At 41.6% G+C, this 25,003-nt stretch overlaps 2 protein-coding genes across 8 annotated transcripts in view; one reads left to right on the top strand and one right to left on the bottom strand.

The window, feature by feature from the left end:
• Positions 1-2,135: 2,135 nt before the first annotated feature.
• ttll3 (tubulin tyrosine ligase-like family, member 3) lies at positions 2,136-9,269 on the bottom strand. Of its 6 annotated transcripts, none has more exons than XM_026168114.2 (13): positions 8,954-9,051; positions 8,375-8,412; positions 8,186-8,304; positions 7,927-8,095; positions 7,684-7,739; positions 7,454-7,582; positions 7,261-7,375; positions 7,004-7,120; positions 6,717-6,897; positions 5,518-5,666; positions 4,113-4,356; positions 3,564-3,999; positions 2,136-3,455 (listed from the first exon to the last, which is right to left on the bottom strand). In XM_026168114.2, exons 2-13 carry the CDS (start codon positions 8,379-8,381, stop codon positions 2,682-2,684), a joined length of 2,496 nt encoding a protein of 831 aa, XP_026023899.2. In that variant the 5' UTR covers positions 8,382-8,412; positions 8,954-9,051; the 3' UTR covers positions 2,136-2,681. The 6 variants fall into 6 exon arrangements, with proteins under 6 accessions (XP_026023899.2, XP_080157442.1, XP_026023898.2 ...); XM_080301316.1 differs by having other exon boundaries at positions 7,927-8,071; XM_026168113.2 differs by lacking the exon at positions 8,954-9,051 and adding an exon at positions 8,571-8,827.
• A 1,337-nt stretch (positions 9,270-10,606) lies between these two features.
• Positions 10,607-25,003, top strand: part of slc4a8 (solute carrier family 4 member 8) — a 36,925-nt gene continuing 22,528 nt past the window's right edge. The window contains exons 1-2 of one of the 2 annotated variants that reach the window (XM_026168107.2): positions 10,607-10,910; positions 23,596-23,677. In XM_026168107.2, the coding sequence (XP_026023892.1) occupies positions 10,866-10,910; positions 23,596-23,677 (127 nt within the window). In that variant the 5' untranslated portion in view covers positions 10,607-10,865. The remainder of the gene's footprint in view (positions 10,911-23,595; positions 23,678-25,003) is intronic. The other variant, XM_026168108.2, reaches the window with a different exon arrangement.

Raw genomic sequence — 25,003 nt, 5'->3', positions numbered from 1 at the left:
GCAGCTACAGTTGTAGCCACAGCTGCCCTGGGGCAGACTGACAGAAGCGAGGCTGCCATATAGCTCCTCTTGAGTCTCTCTGTCCTTGCCCGGAAGATGCGGAACCTTCTACCAGAATGCAGAAGTTGGAACAGTTTGTTGCCAGGATGGGACGGGTCCTTCAGTATCTGCGCTGTTCTAGTCCGGCATCTCCTGGTGTAGGTGTCCTGAAGCGGGGGGAGAGCAATCCTGCAGCAGCGTTCTGCTGTACGGATCACTCTCTGGAGAGCTTTTTGGTCCTTCACACAGCTGTTCCCAATGCTCTCCACAGCGCCTGTATAGAAAATCCTGAGGATCTTTGGAGAGACCCTGAACTTCCTCAGTTGTCGTAGGTGATACAGGCGCTGCCTAGCCTTTTTGGTCTGGGCCTGAATGTGGGCAGCCCATGTCAGGTCTGAGGAGATGTGGACACCAAGATACTTGAAGGACTGCACCCTCTCCACTGGAGCTCCATTGATGATAATGGGCTTGTAGTCTCTGTGCTGACCCCTTCTGAAGTCCACCACTAGCTTCTTGGTCTTGCCGACGTTCAGCTGGAGGTGGTTGTCCTGGCACCACGATGCCAGATTCTTCACTTCATCCATGTAGGCCGCCTCATCGTTGTTGGAGATGGCACCCAACACCACTGTGTCGTCAGCAAACTTCACAATGGTGTTGGAGCCATGGGTGGCCACACAGTCTGAAGTGTAGAGGGAGTAGAGCAGTGGCGAGAGGACACATCCCTGAGGTGCTCCTGTGTTGATGGTGATGCTGTTGGAGAAGCACCTGCCCACCCTCACCACCTGAGTTCTGCCAGTGAGGAAGTCCAACACCCATGCACACAGACGGCTGTTAAGTCCCAGATCCCTGAGCTTCGTGAACAGTCTGCAGGGCACTATTGTGTTAAACGCTGAACTGTAATCAACAAACAGCATTCTCACATAGTTACCCTGTTTCTTGTCCACGTGGCTGAGAGTGGTGTGTAGGACGTGGGCGATGGCATCCTCTGTGGATCTGTTGGATCTGTAGGCGAACTGCAGTGGATCTGCAGTGTCTGGGATGGAGGAGGAGATGATGTTCTTCAGCAGCCTCTCAAACACCTTCATTACTACCGAGGTCAGTGCAACTGGCCGGTAATCGTTCAGGGATGAGGGTTTGCTGTACTTGGGCACAGGGATGATGGTGGATCTTTTGAAGCATGTGGGGACCACAGACTTCGCCAGGGACTCGTTGAAGATGTAAGTGAACACACCTGCTAGCTGGTCAGCACAGCAGCGCAGCCCCGACGCTTTCCTTGTGTTAACTCTCTTCAATGCCGCTCGGACGTCATGCTCCGCGATGCTGGTCACCGGTCTCTCGCTGATGACGCCACTGTCCTCGGTAGTCAGGCGGTAGATAGCATTAGCCGCTACTACCACAATGTCATCTTTTATGTGATCCCTGTTTTACTTGACTGTATGTCTAAAATGTGATAAATAAAGTAAAAAAAAAAAAGAAAAAAAAAAAAGATAGGATTAGCTGCCTGGCTAACCAGATGCTCTTTAGCATAGCTTGGTTGTAACAAGTGCTTAATTTGAATTACTGTTGCCTTCCGATCAGCTCAAAGCAGTCTGGCCATTCTTCTCTGCAATTAAGAAGACATTTTCATCCAGAGAGCTGCTGCTCTCTAGAAATTCTCTCTTTTTCTCTGTAAACCCTAGAGACTTTTATGTGGGAAAATCCCAGCAGATCAGCAGTTTTCGAAATACTCAGATCAGCCTGTCAGTCACCAGCTATCATGCCACCTTCAAAGTCACTTTAAATCATCCTTAAATCTGATGCACGCTTTGAACTTCAGCAGGTCATTTTTACCATGTCTATATGTCTAATGAACCGAGCTGCTGCCGCATACATGAATATTTGCACGTAGGAGCACTGAACATGGCTGCTGGTACCAGTCGAGTATTGTTGCTGACTATGTCAATCCCTTTAAGACCACAGTGTACCCATCTTATGATGGCTGCTTCCAGCAGTATAGCAAATTAGTGGATAAGATGAATACCATGTTTTCTCAAGTCATATTCGACTGTCCCTCTCTCGTTGTTTCCTGTCTGTAGTTAAAAAATTATGACAAAGCATATGGAAAAAAACTTTATTATTTTATCCACATATGTTATTTAACACACAGCTCAACAAAATCTAGTTAACGATAGTTTACATGAATTTGATTAAACCTGTGGCAGTCAAGTGTGTTACTGTCTGAATGTTTTGAGAAAATGATTGTAATCAGTAGAGTAAAGATTCTTCTTCTTGGGGCATAAAGACCCATATCACTTAAAAAATAACTTTCCAAGTTGTTTTTACATTTAAATTTTATTTTTATAAAAAAGCACCGAAACACTCAATTAAATAGGTGTTGCTAAATGTATCAGCGTGTCTGTGGACCCAGAATGATTTTCTCTGGTTATTTCCTGTCATCACCAAACCTTAAAACTTTTTTTTTTAATCATTGAAACTTTATTGCCACCTGGTGGGGAATTGAAATACCCACATCCTATAAAAAGGCCAAACTTTTGTACAGACATGCATATAGATAAACTAACAGATATTCTGCTAATTTGGCTTCAGCCCATTAAAATGTAAATTATGTTCAGCATTTCTGGCTGTGCTCCATCTCCATCAACTCAACATCTCTTGTACTTATGTTCTTCTGTGAGCTCCCCTTTGTGTCTAGCTTTGACTTGCCTTTGAGAGTTTAGGCATAACTGGTGCTTGTGGGTAGTCGGGTGAGATAAAAAGGCAGAATTATGACAAACGTTAGTTCCAGTCACAATATTTGGTTGCAATTGAAAGATCTCCAGGGTTGGAAGGGGACCCTGGAGTGACGGAAAGACCCTGGAGGAAATCTTGTGTTGTGGCTCAGAGCTTCGCTGGGAAAGGAAGGATTTGGACGTGTGTGATGCATGATGATGGATGGACTGATGTTTACCCTCTGATGTACAACATGCCGGGTCTAAGGAAAAGGATAGACTCCTTGGCACCAGGGTTGCCCCACTGACACGGCGACGTAATCCCAAACGCTGTGCTTTCTTCTGAGGTTCAGTGTGTACACTCGCAGGCTGTTCACATGCCACGCTGCGGCAGGATTTGCGAACAGGGCAGGTGTTTTGACGTTCTGCTTTTCTATCGTGCTCCCTCTTTGGACATGTAGATGTCATCTGGCTCTTTTTCACTTGGCTCTCCTTGCCTAAAAGGGGAAAATCAGCAACTGCATGTGGCTTCTGACTGAATTGTTTGTGTCTTGGCTCAGCCACAGCTTGAGATAACTGCTCTGGATGGACCTGATGAGGGAGAGGTGAGTTAGAGATAAAAGACTGTCTGTAATGTCTGGATCTCTTTATGGTCGCTCCTTCCACTAGCAGGTTCACTCCCAAATACTGAGGAACTTCAACTGCAGCCTGAAAATGTGATAAAGTAAAAACAAATCACAAAATTCTCCATGGCATTCATCGTTAAGTAGAAATATCCTGGAAATAAACAGCAATTGGCTTTGAAGCCAGTCCAACCTGTTTGTAAATAAGCTTGAAGCCTCCTGTGTAAGCGCTGGGATCAGTCCTCCAATCTAGCACAACCCTCAGCGTGTCGACTTGCACAGCAGGACAGAGCCGCGCAGTCACAGTGCTGGAGCAGGCCATAGTAGGGCTGGCATTGATCTCTAGAAGCCAAGGCCTCAGATCTCTGCCCAACATAAAATCAGCTCCATAAAGCTCAAAGCTTGCCTTGTGGGGCTCCACCAAATCCTGGGCTGTCTGTAGAGCATGGACAACTGCTTGCTGCATGCCTGGTATCACCACCGACTCCCACTCTGTCTCACGGCCCTCTCGCTGCAGAAAAGAGCGAAACTGTGAGCAGGACCACATATTATCCTCCGGCAGTCCTGGATGGCGGTTACGAGATGGCTGGAAGTGCTTCTGGATGGAGTTGTTGCACAGGTGGACTGAGCTGAGGAAAATGGTAGAAAATGGGAACATCCACAAAGTACTCTAGATAAAAGACACCGTAAAACTTAACTGTAACCTTCATTTTTTGTCTTTTGTTTGAAAACTCTTACTGACCTGTCCAGAGTTTTTGTCGAGTAAGGCTGAGTGGAAAACCGCAGGTAGCACTCTTTGTAGAACCAGATAGTCAGAGGGTTCCAGTCAGTTACAAGGAACCACTGACGGAGGTCAAACTTTGTGCAGTGGACCAGCAGGGGTCGTTCCAAGTATTTTTGAACCACCCACTTACTCTCCTTTGTCAGTGCTCTGTCAGTGTCCACAAGTGCCAAAATCTCATCCAGGTGATTCATACACATAATGCCTAATGATGATGAGGGTGTGGGAGTGAAAAAAGAGGTGAAAGCAGAGTTGATTAAAACACAAAATCAGAACTGCAATTTTGACAACTATTTGATTCAGCAGTGTTTAAGATGACCTCGTGAATCAAATCTGATATTTGATGATGGAATCTCATATCTTTCCAGTCTTTTTAAAGTAATTTCACTATGCCAGCTTTCAGTCAATACCATGTCAAATTTCCCAGCATACATTCAAAGAATGGGTCATGTTAATTTCTTAACAACACACATAAAGTCAATAATGAAATACAAAGTACTTCAAAAATAAAAAGAAGGCTTGGCTTTACCACTGCTGTGCAGTGCAATAAAGGCCTCTTGTGTGCAGCCAGATGGAAGGAAATGCGACCAAGACCAACAATTCGAGCATGATCGCAGACAGAAAACTATTTGACAGCTCAACAAACAAAAATGATCCCTGGACAAAGTTGTCCTCTGAAATTTGTCAGAAAGTAATAAAAAATGACTTGCAAAGCGCAATAAAAATAAGAAGAGCCCTCCAAAATGAACAGCCATCTACTAAAGATAAATGAGAGTGAAGGCAAAGTAGCTATACCTGCATATATAATTCCACTTAGGCCAGACTTGACTACAAATCATATCTTTGTTGAGATGAAAACAGTGGTGTTAAAAAACTTATGTGAGTCTTGAAATAAAAACAGTGAAAGGAGGAAAAAAAGAGTATGACATCTTTCTTCTCTATGTATTAAAATTAGTAAAACAAAACCGAAAAAACAGGGATGTTAATAAAATATAGGGTTTTTTTCAAATGTTTTTATGAGAAAGTTTGCACAGAAGACTTGATGCTAGAATTTATGTTGTGCTACTGTAGTCTTGGCAGACTATATTATTATGCACATATAATTTTTACGTAATTTTTATGTATGTGCTGTGGTTTTTTTTCTATTTTGCTGTAATATAACTTCCCAAATAAAAAGGAAAATCTAAAAATATATATATATTAATTATGTCCATTCATCAGTTGAATGTCTGAAAACAAAACCAGGCTTGCTTTCTTCAATATTTTTCACAGCTGTTTACCTGTAAAAAAAAAAAAAAAAAGCAAGCTTGCTATGTAAGTATCATATTAACTATTACGAAGGTAAATTATCAGAAAAAAGCCTAACCTCTTCCTCTTGATTTGGCACCTGGTTTGATGATCCAGATGTTGTTTAATCCATCTGTGTCCAGCTGTGGGCAAACAGCCTGAAGTCTGGTTAACATATCCTGGCAACGCTCCACAAATACACTGCTGCCCCTGATCAGTTTGCCTTTACTGCATATAAACATGTTATTGTTAGAATTGCAAATACAGTTTTATAGTAGTGGTAGTTTTCTGAAGCCCTCTGTATTTTGAACATGTATAGCATGTCATTCTATATTTAACCCCAACCTTTACTTATTGACTTGACTAAGCCATTGCATGGGATGTACCACTGACAGCTACAAGTGGCACCTGACATGAATAAATCCTTCCAGCAGCTAGAAAAGGACAGCACAAAGGCTATGATCATGGCGGCACAGGAAGCACCAGATGGATGTATGCAGGAGTCTACCGCAGGCGACAGGACCCAGACTGATGCCCCAGAGACAGTCCAGCACATAGTAGCAGGATGTAAGAGGCAAGCCAGGACACCGTACACTGGGAGGCACAACTAAGTGGAGGGAATAGTGTACAAGAGCATACAGAAGTTCCCAAGTCCTAATGAGAGACACCACCAAACGTGGTTGGAAACATCATGGCTAAGGTCTTGTGGGACTTCAAGTTCTAGACAGACAAGCAGCTGCGGGCCAATCAATCAGACTTGGTGGTGGTTTACAAAGAGCAGAAGACCATAGTTGTGATAGATGCGACAATCTCAGTGGTCAGTAACATCAGGAAGAAAGAGCACAAGATAATAGAAAAGTACAACTAGAGCACATCCGCTCTAGCTAAAGTCCAAAGTGGTCCCAGTGGTAATGGGAGAACTGGGATCTGTAAACTGTATGTAAGCTGTAAACTGGAAGATGGTCTCCAGCAGATTTGAGACACAACACCTGAGGTCCAGAGGAGTGCAGTGAGCTAAGACATTGCGCAGAACCCTCAAATTCCTAGGTCTCTGGTAGAAGACCCAAGATAAGAAACACACACACGTCCCTTATGGGATCTTCTCCTGACTAATGAGAACTCCAATTTTGCTATTTCAGATACCTTTTAAAGTTGTTAGCAACCTAAATTGATTTTTATAAGCAGACTTCCACTGCCAGTAATGAAAATAAAACGAGTGTAACCCGATGACAATTTGTAGAAAAACCCTGGAAGCTCCCAGAAAATCTCTCAACTCACTGCACAACCATGTAGTAGTGTTTAAGAAACTCTGCCCATTGCGCTTCCTCCACCGAGGGCGGTATTTCTGCTGTTACATCAATGTCGCTGTGCTTTAGAACACTGAGAAACTCTTGACACACGTGTAAGGCTGTGTTAATAATTTCTGGACCAACAGATCGATGCTCCTCATTATCCAACTCTGTAGAGAGAGAGAGAGAGAGAATATTGCACCGTTATACTCCCTCTTGTCCAAACTTTGCATCAAAAGCATTTTTATTCCTATGTGTGAGAAATTATTTCTAAACCTTCAGCGAGACTGTTCTTGGATTTTTGTTTGTCCCCCTCTGGTTCATCTCTTCTCCAAATACTTGTCTCAACCACATACTGCAGCAGACTGGTACATGCTGTTCTCCTGAAATCCTCTTTATGTTCATAAAAAAGAGAAAAACAGTCAGAGAAGCTATTGGACATAAGTAAACTTAAAAATTCTTTGCACCTAAATTACACCTAATTTAGTCTTGTAGAACATCTTTTTTTCTGTTATATGTAATTTACAGCAGACCTATGAATGCATGCTTTTCATCCTCTGCTCCAAGCCTGTAGCATCTTGGGAAGAAAGTGTCTGGATCCGCTGTGTCAAACCACTGAAGGTTACGCAGATTCACACAAAGTCCCACCTGAAAACAAAACAATTACACTGCAGGAAAAGAGCTAAATAAAATGTATGCGCCAGCTAATCATTAGAAACGTTTTACCTTTGTGGTAAATGTTCCAGCATTCGCATAGTGATTGGTCATCTGGTCGTGCCGCAAGGAGCGACAGTCTATGTTGTCCCGTCGTGTCGTCCAGTAGAAATACGTTGTTTCATTTCGAACAAGGCGAGACTACAAGAGTCACAACAAAGACACAAGTGAAAGTCCCTTTGGCTTTACACTGGGCAAGATATCTGTGTTAAGTTAGTGGGTACACCTAAAGCTTATCTTACCATGAGATCATACATGTCATCAAGGTTCTCCCCTTTCTCGCCTTCCTCCGCTCTCTCTGTCACAAGATAAGAGGTGTGTGTATACATGCATGGTTACAGGTGTTAGAGGCTAGCATCTGTAATGCAGCATACGATTTCTTGTTTACCAGCTAAAGGGAAATCCATCTAACTTGTGTTACAATTACTCTCTGTTAATTATTCCCACACTTAGAGGGGGGCAATCCTTTCTCTTTTTGGCCTTACCAGTAAAATAACTGCAGATCAGCCCATCATTACCATCCCCCTCCTCAACGCAGGGGTAAGTAGGTGATCTTTGGACGGGATGTGGCAAACGACGTTCAACCCACCCTCTGGCCCATAATGCAGCACGGATCACTGGATAGGGTCCCTGCACTGAAAACACTTTCCTTAACTGAGAATGACGGGAAGAGAAACGAAGAAAAAAAATATGACACAATCAACTGTGGCATTACAATAAAAATCTGTTTTTACATATGATCACCTTCACAGCTTTGTCCACCAGCGTTTTAGCTGTTTTCAGCCTGTCTGGATTGATCACTGGCAGGCTACGTACACTGGATCGTATCCTTCCCCCCACTGGAGCAACTGTGGATTGTAACACTGGAACAAACTCCAGATTTAAATATGAAGTACTAATTATGTTTTTACCAGCAGATGTACAATGACTTACCTGGCATTTGTCGCTGAGGTCTGTAGGTCTCTTTTCAACTGACCAATGCACAATGTGAAAGAGAAAGCAAAAATGCACCCAGTTGCACTATTTTTACATCATATTATAGGATTTGAAATTATACAGATCTATGAATAGCAAGCTAATATAAGTAGATCCAAATTTATAGGGACATTATTCCAATATCCAAATATACCTTTTCACTGTAGACCTAAACATGCTGTTTAGGCTACTGGCTACTGTTTCCCCTGCAGCTGAAAAATAGAGGAGGCTTTACTATAAATAGTATGGCATGTGGTACCTAAATTTGTCTATGCAGCAGCTGAAGAAGGATGTAAATTGGGTTAATCAGGCATCTTAATCTGAACTGATTTAGGCTGTGATGACTGGCAGAGCTACGCGCAAGAAGGGCGCAGGTGCGCGCACACGAGTAGAAACATAAAACGAATACACCATGACCAGCCGTGGATTGATAAGCCAACTCTCCATGATTTAAATAAGCGATTAAAAAGGCATAACGAATAAATGAATCTCAAATAAAACCAGGTGTTATTTTACAGTGGACATGAATATACAAACCTCTGTTGTCACTTCCCCACTGAACTGGGCTGTATCTGTATGCGTCCATAGACTTGCTCAGTACGGCTTCCTTCATGCTGCCGCACACTGTTCCCATAACAACCGTGCATGCTCCCACAGACAGTTTATAGTTGCCCCAACAACAGTGTCCAGGAGAAACAGGACGCCACGCCGGTGGATGAAAAATCCACCACCTTGAGGCATGCCTTGAAGAAACTGGATCACTATCAGACACTATCAGTTGCAAACAGCGTGGCTTACAGGTGTATGCGACATGCACACGGACAATTAAGGCACTCATACATGATATGTGTGTGGAAATATCCCGTTGCAGTTGCACTTTGAATTCAGTGTGAATGGACAAAGTGGTTAAAGAGGGTCAGCTTGCCAAAATTCAATACAGTGCTCTGCAACGTGACTGGTAGGCAAGAGTTCATGCCGAGGTCAATGATGGAAAAAACAAACAAACAAAAACTGTTGCTTTTATTGCCTGGTTAATTAAATCGTATCTCCTTATCTATCAATAAAGATTAACATGTTGCGTAGGTAAAGGAACCCATCTGTGCTACATCGTAAATAACTGCCTTCAATGGTAAATTATGTCATTTACTACGCATGGATCTTTCTTTGCGTAATGCATCAGCTTAACACACGATGGCATCCGAAGACTTCTGGTATATTCTGGATCAATCAGATTCTGAAGGTCTGTGTTCGTTCAAGCCGGTGCGCCAAGAAGGCAACACTAGCGTCTGTTACAGCCTAATATTATGTTACCAATCTGCGTATTTTGTAACCCGAAACCCGCAGTCACAAAGTTTAGTCCAGGTAGAGTGGTTTGCTACTGGACTACATGAAAACATTTATTCTACTGCATGAATTTCATTGTTAGGTTGGAAATTTTTACGCCTTTTCCTACAAAGATCAGTCTCTTAAAATTAATTCAACTGGTAAAGATGAAGCTTTACCCAAATATGATTTCTAGACAGGATGAAATGCATCTGAAATGACAGTTAACCGTTTTTAACAGCTTTGTAATTGAAAAAGAGGAACACATGAGTGAACGACTTTTTTTGCATATTGCATATTGTTATATTTTCGTAAATGGTACGTACATTTATGCATATATGATACAGCAGCCTTCACGTGATATGCCAGACTTTTAACCTGCATGTTTTTTGTTTTGTTTTTTGTGGATTTCAGTATTTCAGACCACTTACTAGCATTAGTAAGATGTGCGTCGTTGTCCCATTAAAACATACCAGCTTCACATTTAGTTTGGTGGGATCTGCGCTACAGTAAGTAAATAAAGTTTATTAATTAAACGTTTTTCACAGACAGAAAGCTAACATACGCACAATAAACAGGAGAAGCACCAATGAACTTTAAACAAGATAAATAATGTTAGTATAAATTATTGTGTAGGTTGAGTTATTTGTCATATTAAGATTATGCAGTCGTTTTAGACGGGATTGAACCTTTTGCTGTACACAGTAGTCGCACAACCGGAAACTGCTGGAAAGAACACTGTAAAGAAGCTCTGTAGGCTCATAATAGTCTTGGCTTCAACGTGTTGGTAGCAGCAATGCGTCGCAGCTCGTTGCTTACCTCTGCGCTCTGATTGGATGGGGCTGCAGTGATGCTCTCCGCATCCTGCTTTCACACAGCTACAGCAGGAGGGAGGGGAGCTCGAAGCGCGACTGGGAAATCATCTCAACACAGGAGCAAAATAACAGTTTTCTTCGCTTTAGTCCTTTGAGATAGATGTAAACACTTAATATGGCCGCAGAAACAAAGGGAGCTGATGTAGCCCATTCGTGACTGTTCACTCAAAACGTCCGAAAACAGCGCAAAGCGGCTCAGTGAAAGTCTTACTTTACACTCCGTGAAGGTAAAGCAGGATAACCAGGAGACCATGAGCGCGCAAGTCAACGACCCCGAGAGTATACTGTGCTACCAGGTAAAGTGGTTTTTTACTGTGTGCTGCATTGCTTTGACACTGTGGGCTGGCACTGAGCAGGGTGCACACAACCTCGGACAACTGTAGTCCCATGCTTCGAGATTCTCTCAAACTCAAAGATTGAGAGCACTCCGGAAGGTTTATAATATTATTTTTATTTCGTTATTCTACCTAAACATTTTAATGGTTAAGAGACCTCAGTAAAACATTTTGTATGATGTTAAGGTGTGTTTCCTGCCCTACAGGATGATGCTGTAATCGGGGGATGTTGTTGATGTTGTTCTGAGTTGCGAACACGTGCACTGATTCCGGAGAGCATTGAAATGCGCAGAGGGGTCGTAGCTCCTGGGACTAACGCACAAGAATACATGAAGGATTGCGTTCTGGAAATGCCGTGGACACGGTGCTGTGAGAGTGCAGCAGATTATTGATTAGATATTTTCCTCCTGTCCAACACAGCGCTCATTAAAAACTGCTGGTCCGAACGACGCGTGTGCACGAGGCAGAATAAAAGGAAGAGATGTGTGGTGGATTTTCTGCTGACTTTTAGTTGAACGGCGTGTTATTTCTGCTTAGTTACCCTCAAATGACCTTGACGCCATTCTCACATGGTGTTCTATAAAGAGCCGAGGGTCTGTTTCCATACAGGCAGAAGGGGGACAGCTTGTGGGAAAGCTGTGGTTTGAAGGGGAAATTGTCTTGATCCAGTGTCCTGATGATGTGCATGTGTCATGTCCTCTAACAGAATCTCAGTAGCAGTATGGATAAGAAAGCCAGTGAGCACACCAGGCTTCATTCAAACTGACAATCATTAACATTTGAACCGACTGATTATAACCACCCTGGCATGCAGTTGGGCAGCTTAATGGACTTGATGCAGCCTGCCCTAACAGTCATGTCACCCTTTTGATTCATAGCATCCTGTCTGGGCCAGAGACAGATGGAGTAAGACCAGAGGTGAGCTGGGAAGTCTCTGACATGATTAGCCAGCTTTCACTAAGGGAGAGGAAATGGCCAGAAGCTCTTCAAATATTAGCGTTATCTAAGCTTGTGTTAAAATCTGTATAATTGTCTCTCCACCATGTCTGTGATGTGTTGTGGACCTTTGCATTTCATACCACCTGCAACCTGTTGATTTCTCACACGGTGCTGCTGATGGGGCTCAGGTGGTGGGAAAAGAGAGGTAATTTCTTTTAGGAAAATGCAAAATGTAAAAATGGATAACAGCAGTAAGGCTGGGAATAGAACAGTTTCACTTAGATATATCTGCACGATTCAAAGATACGTTGATGAAGGGTTAATTATTACATTATTAATAATAACAATTAATGTAATAATTAATAAGTATTAATGTTTCCTTGCCATAAAAGGCGAATAATGTCAGCTTCCACGTTTAATCTATGATACTGCATTATATATATATAAATATTTTTTAGAGGTTTGTTAATTTTTTTTTAAATATTTGGTTTAGATACAAAGTAACTACATATACAACTACTGGAAAAAGTACAAATCAGTTGAAGCTGAAGTGCAACCGTGGAAGAATATGGATATAGGACTGGACAAACAGATGTTGTTGTATCAAGCAAATTGTCAGTTTTATATATGTGTCTTTCTCCAAGTACTAAACAGGTGAGGTAATGTCACGCTTGGGAAATAATTATTGTGTAAATGTTATCAGATACTCTTTACTGATTGCATAAATTGACTTTTTAGTCCATTCGCCCCATGCAGCCAAATTTGATCTCACAACTAGCACAACCTTTGCATAGAACAAAGAGCAACTTGAACTTAATTAATAAACTACTATGTTTTAAGAAAAATAAGTGAAATTTCACAAAATGTCCACATTCAGCCAGTGTGCTGCCATTGCAAAGAACTCTAAGGTCCAAAATGAGTGAAATGCATCATGACAGCTACTCCGGTTAACTGTCACCGGGATGTTGGTCAAAAGCTTCTAATTGTCTTTTTCAACAAAAGATTGTAAAGCTGACAATGACTCAGACCTCCATCTTTGCAAAGCCCTTTGAGGACCGGATTAAATCTTTTGGCAGGGTGGTTTTGGTCCATGGGCTGTATTTTGGACACCCTTAGTTTAACCACTGATAAAGTTTAGTCTTACTGTTACAAACTTGAGTGCTTCATTTTAGTAGGCACAGTGTAATTTTTTTTAGTGCCATTCATGCACTGCGTTTGCAGTACCTGCAATAAAGGAAAGTATTGTATTGATTGAGACGACTTAATTTTCCCTCACTACTTTCATTTATCTAACAGAAATGTAAATCAATAAATCCAAATACCAGCAAAAACAAGCCTACAGACACAGTCAAAACAAACTGCAATGACTTCCAGATCTCTAACTAAACCAACTAAACAGGTATTCATTTTCAAATGTTCACAGTATCACTCCCAGGCCTGCTACTATAAGTGATTTTCAGTTACAGTTAATAAGTTAGTGCTCTCCACATCGTGCATTTGTCTGCATTTTAAGCCCATCAAGCACAAAACTGTCACAGTTCCCAGTTTAGTCGCTTTACGGCAACTATTTGGCATCGGCCCCAAAGTTTCATTTTAATTAGTTAAGTGGTATAGAATCCATTTAGTGACCGTGATCAATAAGCCCCCATCTAATGAATGAATGTGTACTTTAAAGAGCAACATTCTAGTTTCCAAAAGTCTCCACGTTATGTGAAAACTGTACTAAAACTCTCATTTTTAAGGCGCTCAATACATTATTATAGTAATGAGGCATGACCAGCACGTCCAATTATTGGCAGCCATTTAGTTTGAAAGAGCGTGTATAATCACAGATATGTGAAAAACTCTTCAAAAATTAGGAAATGGTGTAGAAGAGTCTTTGGGAATCATTTGGTCCCCTGGACTTTGGCACTAGTATTTATTTATTTATTTCAATTTTTGGGCCAGATGACTGAGAATTAGTTAAAAACGCAAAACTCAGTGCTCAGCCCGCTTTAGTGTTTGCTTTTGATTATTTAACCTTATTGTGTACTATATTGTAGAAGGTGTGATTTTTAATTACAGTATATATTACAGTCTTTTACCCACACAGCCATTTGAGCTGGCAGTAATCTTTCTAGAAGGAAAATAATTAGAGAGAGAGCTACAGGGAGGCTGAATTCAACATGTGGCATTGAATAAGGTGTGTATGAGTCATGCTACTCGTGGGCTGATACAGTCAAAACAGCCGTCCCTCTCATCCTACCTCCCCCAGCTATCTCTTTTCCTCTTTCACTCTTTCACCATTACCTCTTCCTCTCCACCATTCATGTTCATCCCCTTCTCTTAGTGAAGCGCTGTCACATGCGTCTGCACCAGATCTGTAATGTCACCGTGCTATGGACACGTTTAAATAACCTGGGGCTATGGCGCCAAGTGCCAATGCAGGCTCTCAGAAACAAAGCTCAGTCTGGAAGTGACAGACCCAGTTGTCTGAGTCAGGGCGTATATCCCTGCTGTCAATTCAGAGTGCTTGTGTGTGGGGAATAGCGCAGAGGGGTCAGCATTGAAAAGGGAGGTGGGGTGTTGTTGGAGTTTGAAGATAAAAATAGGAGACGCCAGAGAAACACAGTTAAGGAGGAGAAGGGAAATTTTGTCTCAAAAGATTTGCTGAAAAACTTTTGTTACAGAGCGCGAAATCAATGTTATGATTGGTCAAGTCAGGAATGAAATCTCAAAAGACTTGAAAGTTCAGGCTTATTTTTGCAACAATTTTTTTGCTCATACGCGCATCATTTTCCTGCCTCTTGTGTTTTCAAAGCTCTCCATCAAGAGCTCAAAGTCTTTACAGTAGCCAGCGAGCTCTGACTCCACTCACAGCTCCTTTGCAGTCCCGTTGGAGTCAGAGAGCATTTTAGTGCCAAGCATCGATTGCCCCGCTCAGCTAGGACACGGGGATTCAAATCATTGCTGCTCTACTTGTTCGGGACGATAAGCAGTTCAATATGTTGTTTTGTTTTTTATCCTCTTTGATGCTTTGACACCTTGTCAAATAATACTTATCTTAAAGATGACGTCCTGCATCACAGGCAGGTTTTATCAGCAGTCTAAGTAGGACATTCAACCCTGCTCTGGGAATCTGACATGTTTCTGGGACAGCCTGCTCGGCGTTTTCAGAGGTATCAAACTCACATTTCATTTTCATACTGAGACACTAGACTGAGGTGTTTAAAGTCATCAGCAGGTAGATCTTTGAAATTGGCTAAGTGTAATACATAGAATCATTTGTTTCCATTCTAACAGTTTGTCATTTACTAGGTGAACAAAAATATTATTTCATACCCTTTTAATATTTAAAAAATTCAAAGGGCATAAAACATCAGATTAATTCCCTGGAAAAGGCGCTGTCTTTTTTTCTACGCACAATTTTGCTTCTTAACATTACTGTCTCTTCACTGCACATCAACAAAAAGCTTCAGTAAAGTTAAAAAGACCATCCTTTAAAAAAGTCGCATTACTTTGGGAAAATCTGGAGGGCAAATACCTCTGATGTCCCAAGAAAGCAAAACATAGCTAGAGTTTATTTACAAAAATACAGTGCAGTTAAATTCTGATCTTTTCCAGCTTTGAATTCACATGATATTTGAATTAACACTATCACGTCTTTTTAGTCACAAAGTGAGGGTCGACTGTTTCCGCCGAGATGCTGGTAAAGGACAGAACCTCAAGGACAGGCAGCCATTTTGGCAGTGAACTGATCCTGTGGTACAGTCGTGCTAATCTGTTGGGGAAATTATTGAGCCATAATCCCACCTCAGTACGGTGGCAGATGTTGAGCTTGAGGAAAAGAGTAAAGAAAGAGGTCCGGTTGCCAGGATATAAAAACAGGCAGAATCACACAAATGACTTGCTCTGTCAGTGGAAAATTACGCACACGTGCGTGCTTTGAGGGTCACAGATGTGCTCCCACAGAGGGAACAAACAAAACTTTGAGTTCCATGTGAGCCTTTAATTAGCTGAAGCATGTAACGTGACACAGGAGAGGTGAGTTGTGAATGACAGGGAACCATTAACCTGTTAAAAACACACACACTTGCATGAATTTGCCATTAAGGAAGTGCTGTTAGTCAACTGTGACCTAGATGACTGCGGGCTGTGAGTCACGAGCATAGACTGAGGAGAAAGAACATCATAATCATGGAACAGATACATGGTTGTGTAATCTGATCTCGCCCACAGTGGCGACCTTTTATTTCTTTCATGTTGCATCTTTTCCTCTGTATAATGCAGCTTCACTCAGTCTGTAGTTGTAGTTATTGTTTTAGAGTTTAGATGTCTCAGTCTGTGTGTGTGTGTGTGTGTGTGTGTGTGTGTGTGTGTGTGTGTGTGTGTGTGTGTGTGTGTAAATGGAAACAAACTAATTGATCTGATCTGATGGCCTGTCTGGGACAAAGAGCCTTTAGAGTCGTCCCTCTTTTGGAGTGTGTCTATATGTTTAGTAAAGCTGCAGTTCTAATGGAGCTGACTGCCTGCAGCCTGAGCCCAAACCTATAAACTGCATGAAACAACCAACACCTGCACAGCTGCAAAGATTACTGGGGCATTGTGTGTGAGAGAAAATCACAGCTACATGTGAATGCACACAGAGCTTTGAACAGTAGATTTGAATGACCTGGTTTGTATAGATGATATATCTTCCACATGTTCTTCTCGCTCTTATAAATGCAAACCCTAATTAAAAAATCATAAACAAAACTCTGTTTAAAATGTAAATAAAACAGAATGCAATGAACAGCAACATGTCCCAAGAAGTTAGGTCGACCAGTTATAGTTGGCCCAACAGCTGGTCTTTTCAGACATTCCCAGATGTTTACAGACTTAATGGAAGAGGGAATGCTGCACAGTGCTAAACATGGCCCAAAGTGTGTCCCAACTTTTATGTGATGCTACCAGTAAATTGAAAGTGGGCTTCCCAGTTCTTTTGTACATACAGTACAGTACTTCTGTTTGTAACGATCCAGTGTTTTCACTTTGGAGACTCAGTTTCTGTTTGACATTTTCTGTTTGACTTTGTTCTAGTCTTCAATTTGAATATTACCTTTGCTCAGATAAGATTTTTATTCTGATTTAGTATTCATAGTTTTCTTTGTTAGTTATTCTCAGGTTTTTCCTCTCCTCCTATCATCTGTGTGCCTAGTCTGTGTATCTGTTAGGTCTCCCCTAAGGGAGAGGCCAGCCACCCTTCAGAGGAAGCTCATTTCCACTACTTGTATCTTCAATCTAGTCCTTTCGGTCAATACCCAAATATCATGACCACAGGTAAGGTTAGGGATGTAGATGAACCTGTAAAGGGTCTGTTAATTCGAGAGCTTCACTTTTATGCTCATCTGTCTTCACCACTACGAACCGGTGCTGCTTCTGCATCACTGCATCTCCCCTCTCCCCTCACTCATTAACAAGACCCTGAGATACATAAACTCCTCCACTTAGGGCAGAAAGTCGTCCTTGACCCTGAGCGGGCACTCCACCCTTTTCTGGCTGAGGACCATGGCAGACTTGGAGGTGCTGATTCTCATCCCCGCTGCTTCACACTCGGCTGCGAACCGCTCCAATGCAAACTGCAGTTTTACTGATCAAGACAGTGTTCTGAAGCAAAAGTTGCATTACTATAAAATAAACCAACAAACCAACTGATGCAGCCTCTGCCCCTGTTTGTAAGTCCAGTTATCAGGAATAAAGACATAAATCTTTAAAAACAGATCACCAGTATCTACTTTTATTTTTTAAGATATATAAATCTAAAATAGCTAACTCTAGTTCAAAGAAAACAAAGAGGAACAGGATTAGAAGTGAACACAGTGACAGCTCAGGTTGAGAGAGGCAAGGCTGAGATGGTTTGGTCATGTTTTGAGAAATTACAGTGAATACGCTGGACAAAGGATGTTGAATATGGAAGACCAGATAGAAGTCTCATGGGTGTAGTGAAGGAGGACATGCAGTGGGTTGGTGTGACAGAGGAGGATGTTAGGGATAGAGGTAGATAATCCACTGTGGAGACCACCTAAGGAAGCAACCAAAAGGATAAAAAGTAGACATTACTCTGGAGTAAATAGTTTATTAGTCAAGTGTTATTTTCATGGCTCTGTAGTGTAGTGGTTTACACATTTGCTCAACAAGTGAAAGAGCCCCAGTTTGATTCTGGGATGAGACACAAATCCCTTTGGAAGTGCATCCGGTGTAAAAAAAAAAAAGTAGTAACCAAAACATGTGGAGCTGCTCACAGTGGTGACCCTCTGTGAATAAGCTGACAGCGTTTTAGTCCTATTTTCATCAGCAGATGTATTGTTGTATGGCTGTCCTGCCTCAGAAGCATCTGTAGAATTAAATGAAACTTCGATGCACTTAACTGCTACATGTAGCCCACATACACCTTGAGTCCCATTCGGTCTTTGGCCAAAGCCTGACTACCTAATTAGGTACCCTTAATCTTTGAAATAACAGAATTGGCTTGGGAATATGAAGTGCTCAGTCACCGAAGAAGAAAAAAGAAATCCCAAAGCGCTGATATGGTAGAGAGGATGTGAAAGGAGGCAAGAAGGCAGCACCAGGCCACCCATTGTGTTTCTTTTAAGCTCATTTGAAAGAGGCTGTTATAAAACATAACCGAAGTGTGTTGTGGATTTGAATTTTTGCTTATAATAGAGTAAGACATTCATCTGTCTGAACTGCATGTTAATTACTTTTTCCTTATCAGAATCTTATGTTAATATGCTTAGCTGTTCCATTTTTAGCAGCATGGAGAGGCTAAAGAAAGTGGGAGATTAAATACTGCTTTGGGACTTCAAGTTACAGACACACTTACAGCACTGTCTTGCTTTTAAATCACATTTCATAAGTGCAGCCAGAAACCATTGAGTTCTTGCAATAAAACATGCGTGGGGTTTTATCAGTTAAACCCTGTGAGAAATAAAAAGCTCTTGCTCCATAACACACAGTGATACACACAGGGTACTGGAGTGCAATAGATGTTTTGTGTCCTGACAGGCTTTATGTATCAGGATATGTTTCTCCAACTGTGGTCATAATTTTATACTATGGGTTTTTTTTTCGTCCTTTGTTCAGATTCGACATTTTGTGCAAGCAAAAGGCCATCTCTCTGAAGTGCTCCTTTCATCAGGGCAATGATTTTAGGCGTGCCATCAAATCCACCTAGGGATGGTTCTAAAAAGAATAAATTGAGGGACTGCCCCAGTGAAAGCCAAAGTTTGGAACCCCGTTGAATTTCTGTTGGGAGACTTGAAATGGGCCGCACATGCAAGAAAACCCTGAAACAATTTGCAGTTGAGGGAGTTTCTGGAATTTTAGCAAGTCATCATTCAGATATATTTTCAAATAGATGATTGAAAGAGCTAATCGTCCATATGTATTGTGTTCATATGAATACTTTGTAGCATTGTCCAGGTTCTTGCTCTTATGTGTATGTCTGACAAATGTGAGTCAGTGGCTCTGCTGTAGACCAAGCTAATATTACAATCCAAAAGCCCTTCGGGAAGACATATTGCAACTATTGTTGCTGCTGTGGTCATTATGCAGCAATCCCAGCCACAGCAAAACATTGCTGACAGAGACACTGCAAGTCTTCAGTGTTTCCCCTTTAGTTTTTCCCCTAAAAGGCAATGCAATGAATGGATTATCCAGATACTCTCAGCCATCATTCAGTATATGGTATGACAATTGTGTATTCCTCATGCACACCTGTTGAGACAAATGCTCTCAAAACAGCTTTGCTCTAAATTAGATTATCAGATGTTTTTAAAGCTATTGATTAAAAATCTGTATTTTTTGTTCTACAGAATTCTGCATCCACCCACATGCAATCACAGTAGCATTGCCAGTATGTAAACACAATGCATACAGAGTTGGCAAAAGCATGCATAGTGTAGAAAGCAGATTATATATATCAGTGTCTGCATGTGTGTTTGTATTGTGCTGCTGGTAGGGATTTATGGCATCATGCATCCCTTCATCGATTTACATTTATTTATAGACTGGTGCAGTGCCCACTGTCACAGGCATATTGACGTCAGCAAAAGTAGACGTCACAGTGAGTGGAAGTTTTATTTCTGAGCTATGTTATCTGAACTACTGAAATAATAAATCATCACAGAGGAGTGTGACCACATCTGTGAGGTTGTTACCCCAGACATCGCTTAATTATAGGAAGATGACCCCAAATTGATCTAAATAACTTCAAACTTAACAAGGACAATATGTGATTGAAGTGCAGATGTTCATCGTTATTTCAAGGGGTTTACAAATGTTTAGCATTATATATTTATATATATATATCCCTATTTTTAAAGGTTCAAAAATAATTGGCCCGCTGACAAACAAGAAGTTTCATGAGCAGGTGAGACCTGTTCCCTTGTTATTTCATGACAAATGCATCCATCCATCCATTTTCTGCTACTTATCTAGGTAAAGGTTGTGGTGGCAACCACATCCCAAGCCAACTGAGAGATATAATCTCTCCAGCATGTCCTGAGTCTGCCCAGGGCCGTCTCCTGATAAGATGAGCCCAGATGTGGAGGAAGTAGCAGTTCTACTCTGAGTCCCTCACGAATGGCCTAACTCCTCACCCTGACAAAGGAGACAGACATAATTTCTGAAGTTGATTCAACTTGTTGACTGTCATTTTAAATATGAGGACCAAAGAGAAGTCAGTGCAAGTGAGGAAGGCCATCATTAGGCTGAAAAACCAAGGGTAGATATATTAAAGTTCACAATCAAGTGTTTTCTTCATGAATGGGCACAAAGCATTTACAACAGCACTCAAGAAGAGGAAGGTCACATTAGACTTTGCTAAAATATCTAAAAGAGCACTCACAGTTCTGACAAAAAAACAACCTTTGGATGAATCTGAGACGAACTTGTACCAGAATGATGGGAAAAGAAACATATGGAGAATGAGAAAAACAGGTAATGATCCAAAGCATATCATATGATCTTCAAACACGATGAAGGCAATATTATAGCAGGGGAATGTCTGGCTGCCAGATGGGACTGTCACAAGTCGCAGCATGAATTCTGAAGTGTACAGAGCTATACTCGCTAAAGCATTCAGCTTAATTCTGCCGTAGTGATCAAACGGTGCTTCACAGGAAATACCCAAAACCATATTGCAAAAGCAACTCCAGAATTTCTCAAGGCAAAAAAGGGGTTAAAATCAGTCACCTGATTTCAGCCAGGTAGGGCAGCTTTTCAGTTACTGAAACCCACAAACAAGCAACAACTGACGATAACAGCTGTAAACATCTGACAGAGCACATGAAGGAAAGAAACAGCATTTGGTGATATCCATGGGTTGTAGACTTTAGATAGACACTGACTGCAAAGTTTCATCCAAGTAATAAAATAATCTTTACATTTAAAATCCTGTTAGTTTGTTAATTTGAGCCTCTGAAAATGGGAGATTATGTATAAAAATGTCTGATTCTGTTAATGAAACATTTGTGGAAAACCCCTTTACACAAAGTATGCAATTCAATCACATCTTCCATCCATCCATCCATCTTCATCCGCTTATCCGAGGTCGGGTCGCGGGGGTAGCAGCCTAAGCAAAGAGGTCCAGACCTCCCTCTCCCCAGCCACCTCCTCCAGCTTGTCCGGGGGAATACCAAGGCGTTCCCAGGCCAGCCGAGAGATATAATCTCTCCAGCGTGTCCTGGGTCTGCCCCGGGGCCTCCTCCCGGTGGGACATGCCTGGAACACCTCGCCCAGGAGGCGCCCAGGGGGCATCCTTGCCAGATGCCCGAACCACCTCAGCTGGCTCCTTTCGATGTGGAGCAGCAGCTGCTCTACTCTAAGCCCCAATCACATCTTGATTGTTTAATTTAAAATCTACGTGGTGGTGTACAGAGGCAAAACTACAACAACTGTCAATGTATTTTACTGGTAATAGCTCCAACCAACAACATACTATAATAGTTAGGTCCATATATATTTGGAACTTACAAATGTTTTTTTTTTTTTACCGGTTTACTGAAACATATCCCAATTATAGTTATATAATGGATAGACATGATGAGTAGACTGTCAGCTTTCACTTAATCCACATTCAAATTGAATGAAGGATTTAGGATTTTCAGCTCCTTAACATGTGTCGCCCTCTTTTTAAAGGGAACAAAAGAAACTGGACAATTGACTCAGAGGCTATTTAATGGAAAGGTATGGGCAATTCCTTTGTTATGTCATTATCAATTAAAAAGATAAAAGGCCTGGGGTTTATTTGAGGTGTGGTGCTGGCATTTGGAAGACTTTGGTTTAAATAGACAACATGGGGTCAAATGAGCTCCTAAGGAGGTGATCCATGCAAGTGAAACAAGCCATCCACAAGCTGTGAACAGGAAAAAACCCATCTGATAAATTGCTACAATAATAGGAGTGGCCAAATGTACAGTTTGATACACGCCGAGAAAGAAGGAAAGTACTGGTGAGCTCAGCAACACAAAAAGACCTAGTGTTCATGGAAGACAACAGTGGTTTATGATCACAGAATCATTTCACCTTCACAACAGCCAACCAAGTGAACAACACTCACCAGGAGGTAGGCTCCTGTCTAGTCTACCAATTAAGAGAAGACTGCATGAAAGTAAATACATAGAGTTCACTGCAAGGTGCAAGTCATTCATAAACCTCAAGAATATAAAGGGTAGATTGGACTTTGCTAAGATCTAAGATCTTGGAGATTAAAATTCGGACAGAAAGGCCTACAAACAAACAACAACTAAAGCTGCTGCAGTAAAGGCCTGGCAGAGCATTAAAAGTGGGGAAACCCAGAATCTGGTGAACTACATGAATTCAAGACTTCAGGCCCTTTACCTGCAGAGGGTATTTAACCAAGTATTAGAAATGAACATTTTATTTTCAGTTATTTAATTTTTCCAATTACTATTGAGCCCCTGAAATGAAGGGATTATGTGTAAAAATGCTTTAGTTCCTCACATTTTTATGTAATCTTGTTGTTCAGCCCACTGAATTAAATCTGAAAGTCTGCATCTGAGTTGTTTCATTTAAAATTCATTGTGGTAATATATTTGTAAACATCCTGTAAACAGATACGATGGAGCAGTAGAGTTACTCCAAACATTTTGTAACATGTCTTGGAGCAATCTGCCCTTATTATCATAGGTCAGATACACTCACCATAAAAAACACACTGCATGTGAGCTAACTGCACTGTTTCTTAGAACAGCAACATCCTGCAGCAGTCTGCCAACAGATTCATCACCAATGGAAATGGCTCTTTGTTAATTTGATTTGATTTCCCCAGGACAGTAGAGCCTTGCACTCATACTCTTTTTACCTCTGCTGTGTGTGTGTGTGTGTGTGTGTGTGTGTGTGTGTGTGCTGCCGAGTGTGCACGCCTGCCTGTCCTCCTGCATGTGTCCATACCAGACATTCTAAGAATAACTTTCAGGAATTTGATGCTTCTTGTGGAAAAACTTCCTTTGCGGTGACAATAGCTTCTCCTTATCAGGAAACTTCTTGACTTAATAACCTTTAAAACTTTCTTTCAGGGCCTAATCTTTAAAGGCTGAAGACGATCAACACTTCCACCGAATCAATATGGCTACTAGAGACAAAGAGCATTGATTACACCAAAAAAAAAAAATCAAAGCAGAATCATTATGCTTACATGTGTCTTTTTTATATCTGTGTCCATCAGAGGCCTGATGAGGAGGTGGTGGTAGATCAGGGAGGAACCAGCTCTGTGCTGAACATCCACTATGAGAAGGAAGAACTGGAAAGTGAGTAACTTGCAGATTTGTTGAAAGTTGCCCCCATGTGTAAAATACAGGGTCAGCAAGAATCCATCTGTCACAGTTTTGTTAAGATTTATTTTAGACTGTCTGACTTGTACTGCTGCAAGTATGACTTTCAGCGGTACCAAAAAAAGCATTCTCTGTAGTTGTACATGGACCACGTAGCCTTTTAACAACAGGCCTGATAACCTATAGTCCTGAAGTGCCGCCGAGCAGGACACCCAACATAAAAAAAATCCTCAAGAGGATAAAGATCTGATCCAGTAATCCACGACAAAGAAGGAAAATGTATTGTTTGTCCTGAATCTGATGTTCAGCCAGTGGATGGACTGTCCTCTCCAGCACCCTTGTGCACACCTTCTCGGGAAGGGCCAAGGGACGTGTTCAAGTTAGAACACGTCCCTTGGCCCTCCTCCTTAAAAAGGAGGACCAGCACCAAAGTATGCCAATCCCAGACCACAGTTTCCACCTTTCACATGATCTTGCAGAGGTTGCAGCCAAGACAGCCACACAACATCCAGCTCGTATCCAGCATAAGCACCAAGCTTATGGATATGGACACCAAGTTCTGATTTTACAATGTAAACCAAATTTTACAATATAAAAGAACACTTTCCTGAAACTATCGTTATTGCTTTCCAAAAGCTGAATTTACTCCCACTTTTTAGAAAGACTCAGCAGCCACACAGAAACATGTATGTTTATTTGGGGGGATGTGGGGGTGGTGGGTTGTTATTTTGGTGCATTATCTAAATGAACTTTTATTTCAGTGGTCAACTGAACATAAAAACTCAATATCTAAAAGCTCCAATCTGCTAAAAATTGCTTAAAAGTTTATTTGCTTTTTTGCAACCTGTATATATTGGCTCTACAGTATTAAACTGTATTAAAAAACGTAATTAAACTTAATCAGCTGGATCGCTGTGGCCCACTTTTACCTCTGACCACCCCCTCTCACTGCCTCACACTGAAGGCAACTCCAGAGTGGATTATACTCCAACCACTCACCAGGAGACCGGTTCCAGAACCCAGTATGTATCCTGAGGTGTTCCCAATTATATCTAGCTGTATATCAGTCTCACACACTCGTTTGGGTCCTTTGTCCATAATACAAGTAATCTTATATGTCTCAAGAACCAGTTTCAGCAGAATGGGATCAGACAACCAAAGCCCCCACCTTTGAGCACTTCCTGATCCACATTGCACCAGATCCGTATGGCTAACTATTTAGAGTACACTCCTAACGGGTTGCCAGCCTGTTGCAGGCCCAACTTAGTGAGACAGACATACTCATATCTAATTTAGAATCAC

This window comes from Astatotilapia calliptera, chromosome 5 (genome assembly GCF_964374335.1).
Source record: "Astatotilapia calliptera chromosome 5, fAstCal68.1, whole genome shotgun sequence".
Taxonomy (NCBI): domain Eukaryota; kingdom Metazoa; phylum Chordata; class Actinopteri; order Cichliformes; family Cichlidae; genus Astatotilapia; species Astatotilapia calliptera.
This window is presented reverse-complemented; position numbering and strand designations above follow the sequence as displayed.

What these genes read in the sequence shown, in the direction of transcription:
- ttll3 (XM_026168109.2), bottom strand. Translation starts at nt 9,254, where the DNA reads ATGAGTGCCTTAATTGTCCGTGTGCATGTCGCATACACCTGTAAGCCA. An exon ending in GTGGGGAAGTGACAACAGAG is followed by an intron (nt 8,413 to 8,953) that starts GTTTGTATATTC and finishes TGCATTGGTCAG; the next exon opens with TTGAAAAGAGACCTACAGAC. An exon ending in TGCCAAATCAAGAGGAAGAG is followed by an intron (nt 4,357 to 5,517) that starts GTTAGGCTTTTT and finishes CATCATCATTAG; the next exon opens with GCATTATGTGTATGAATCAC.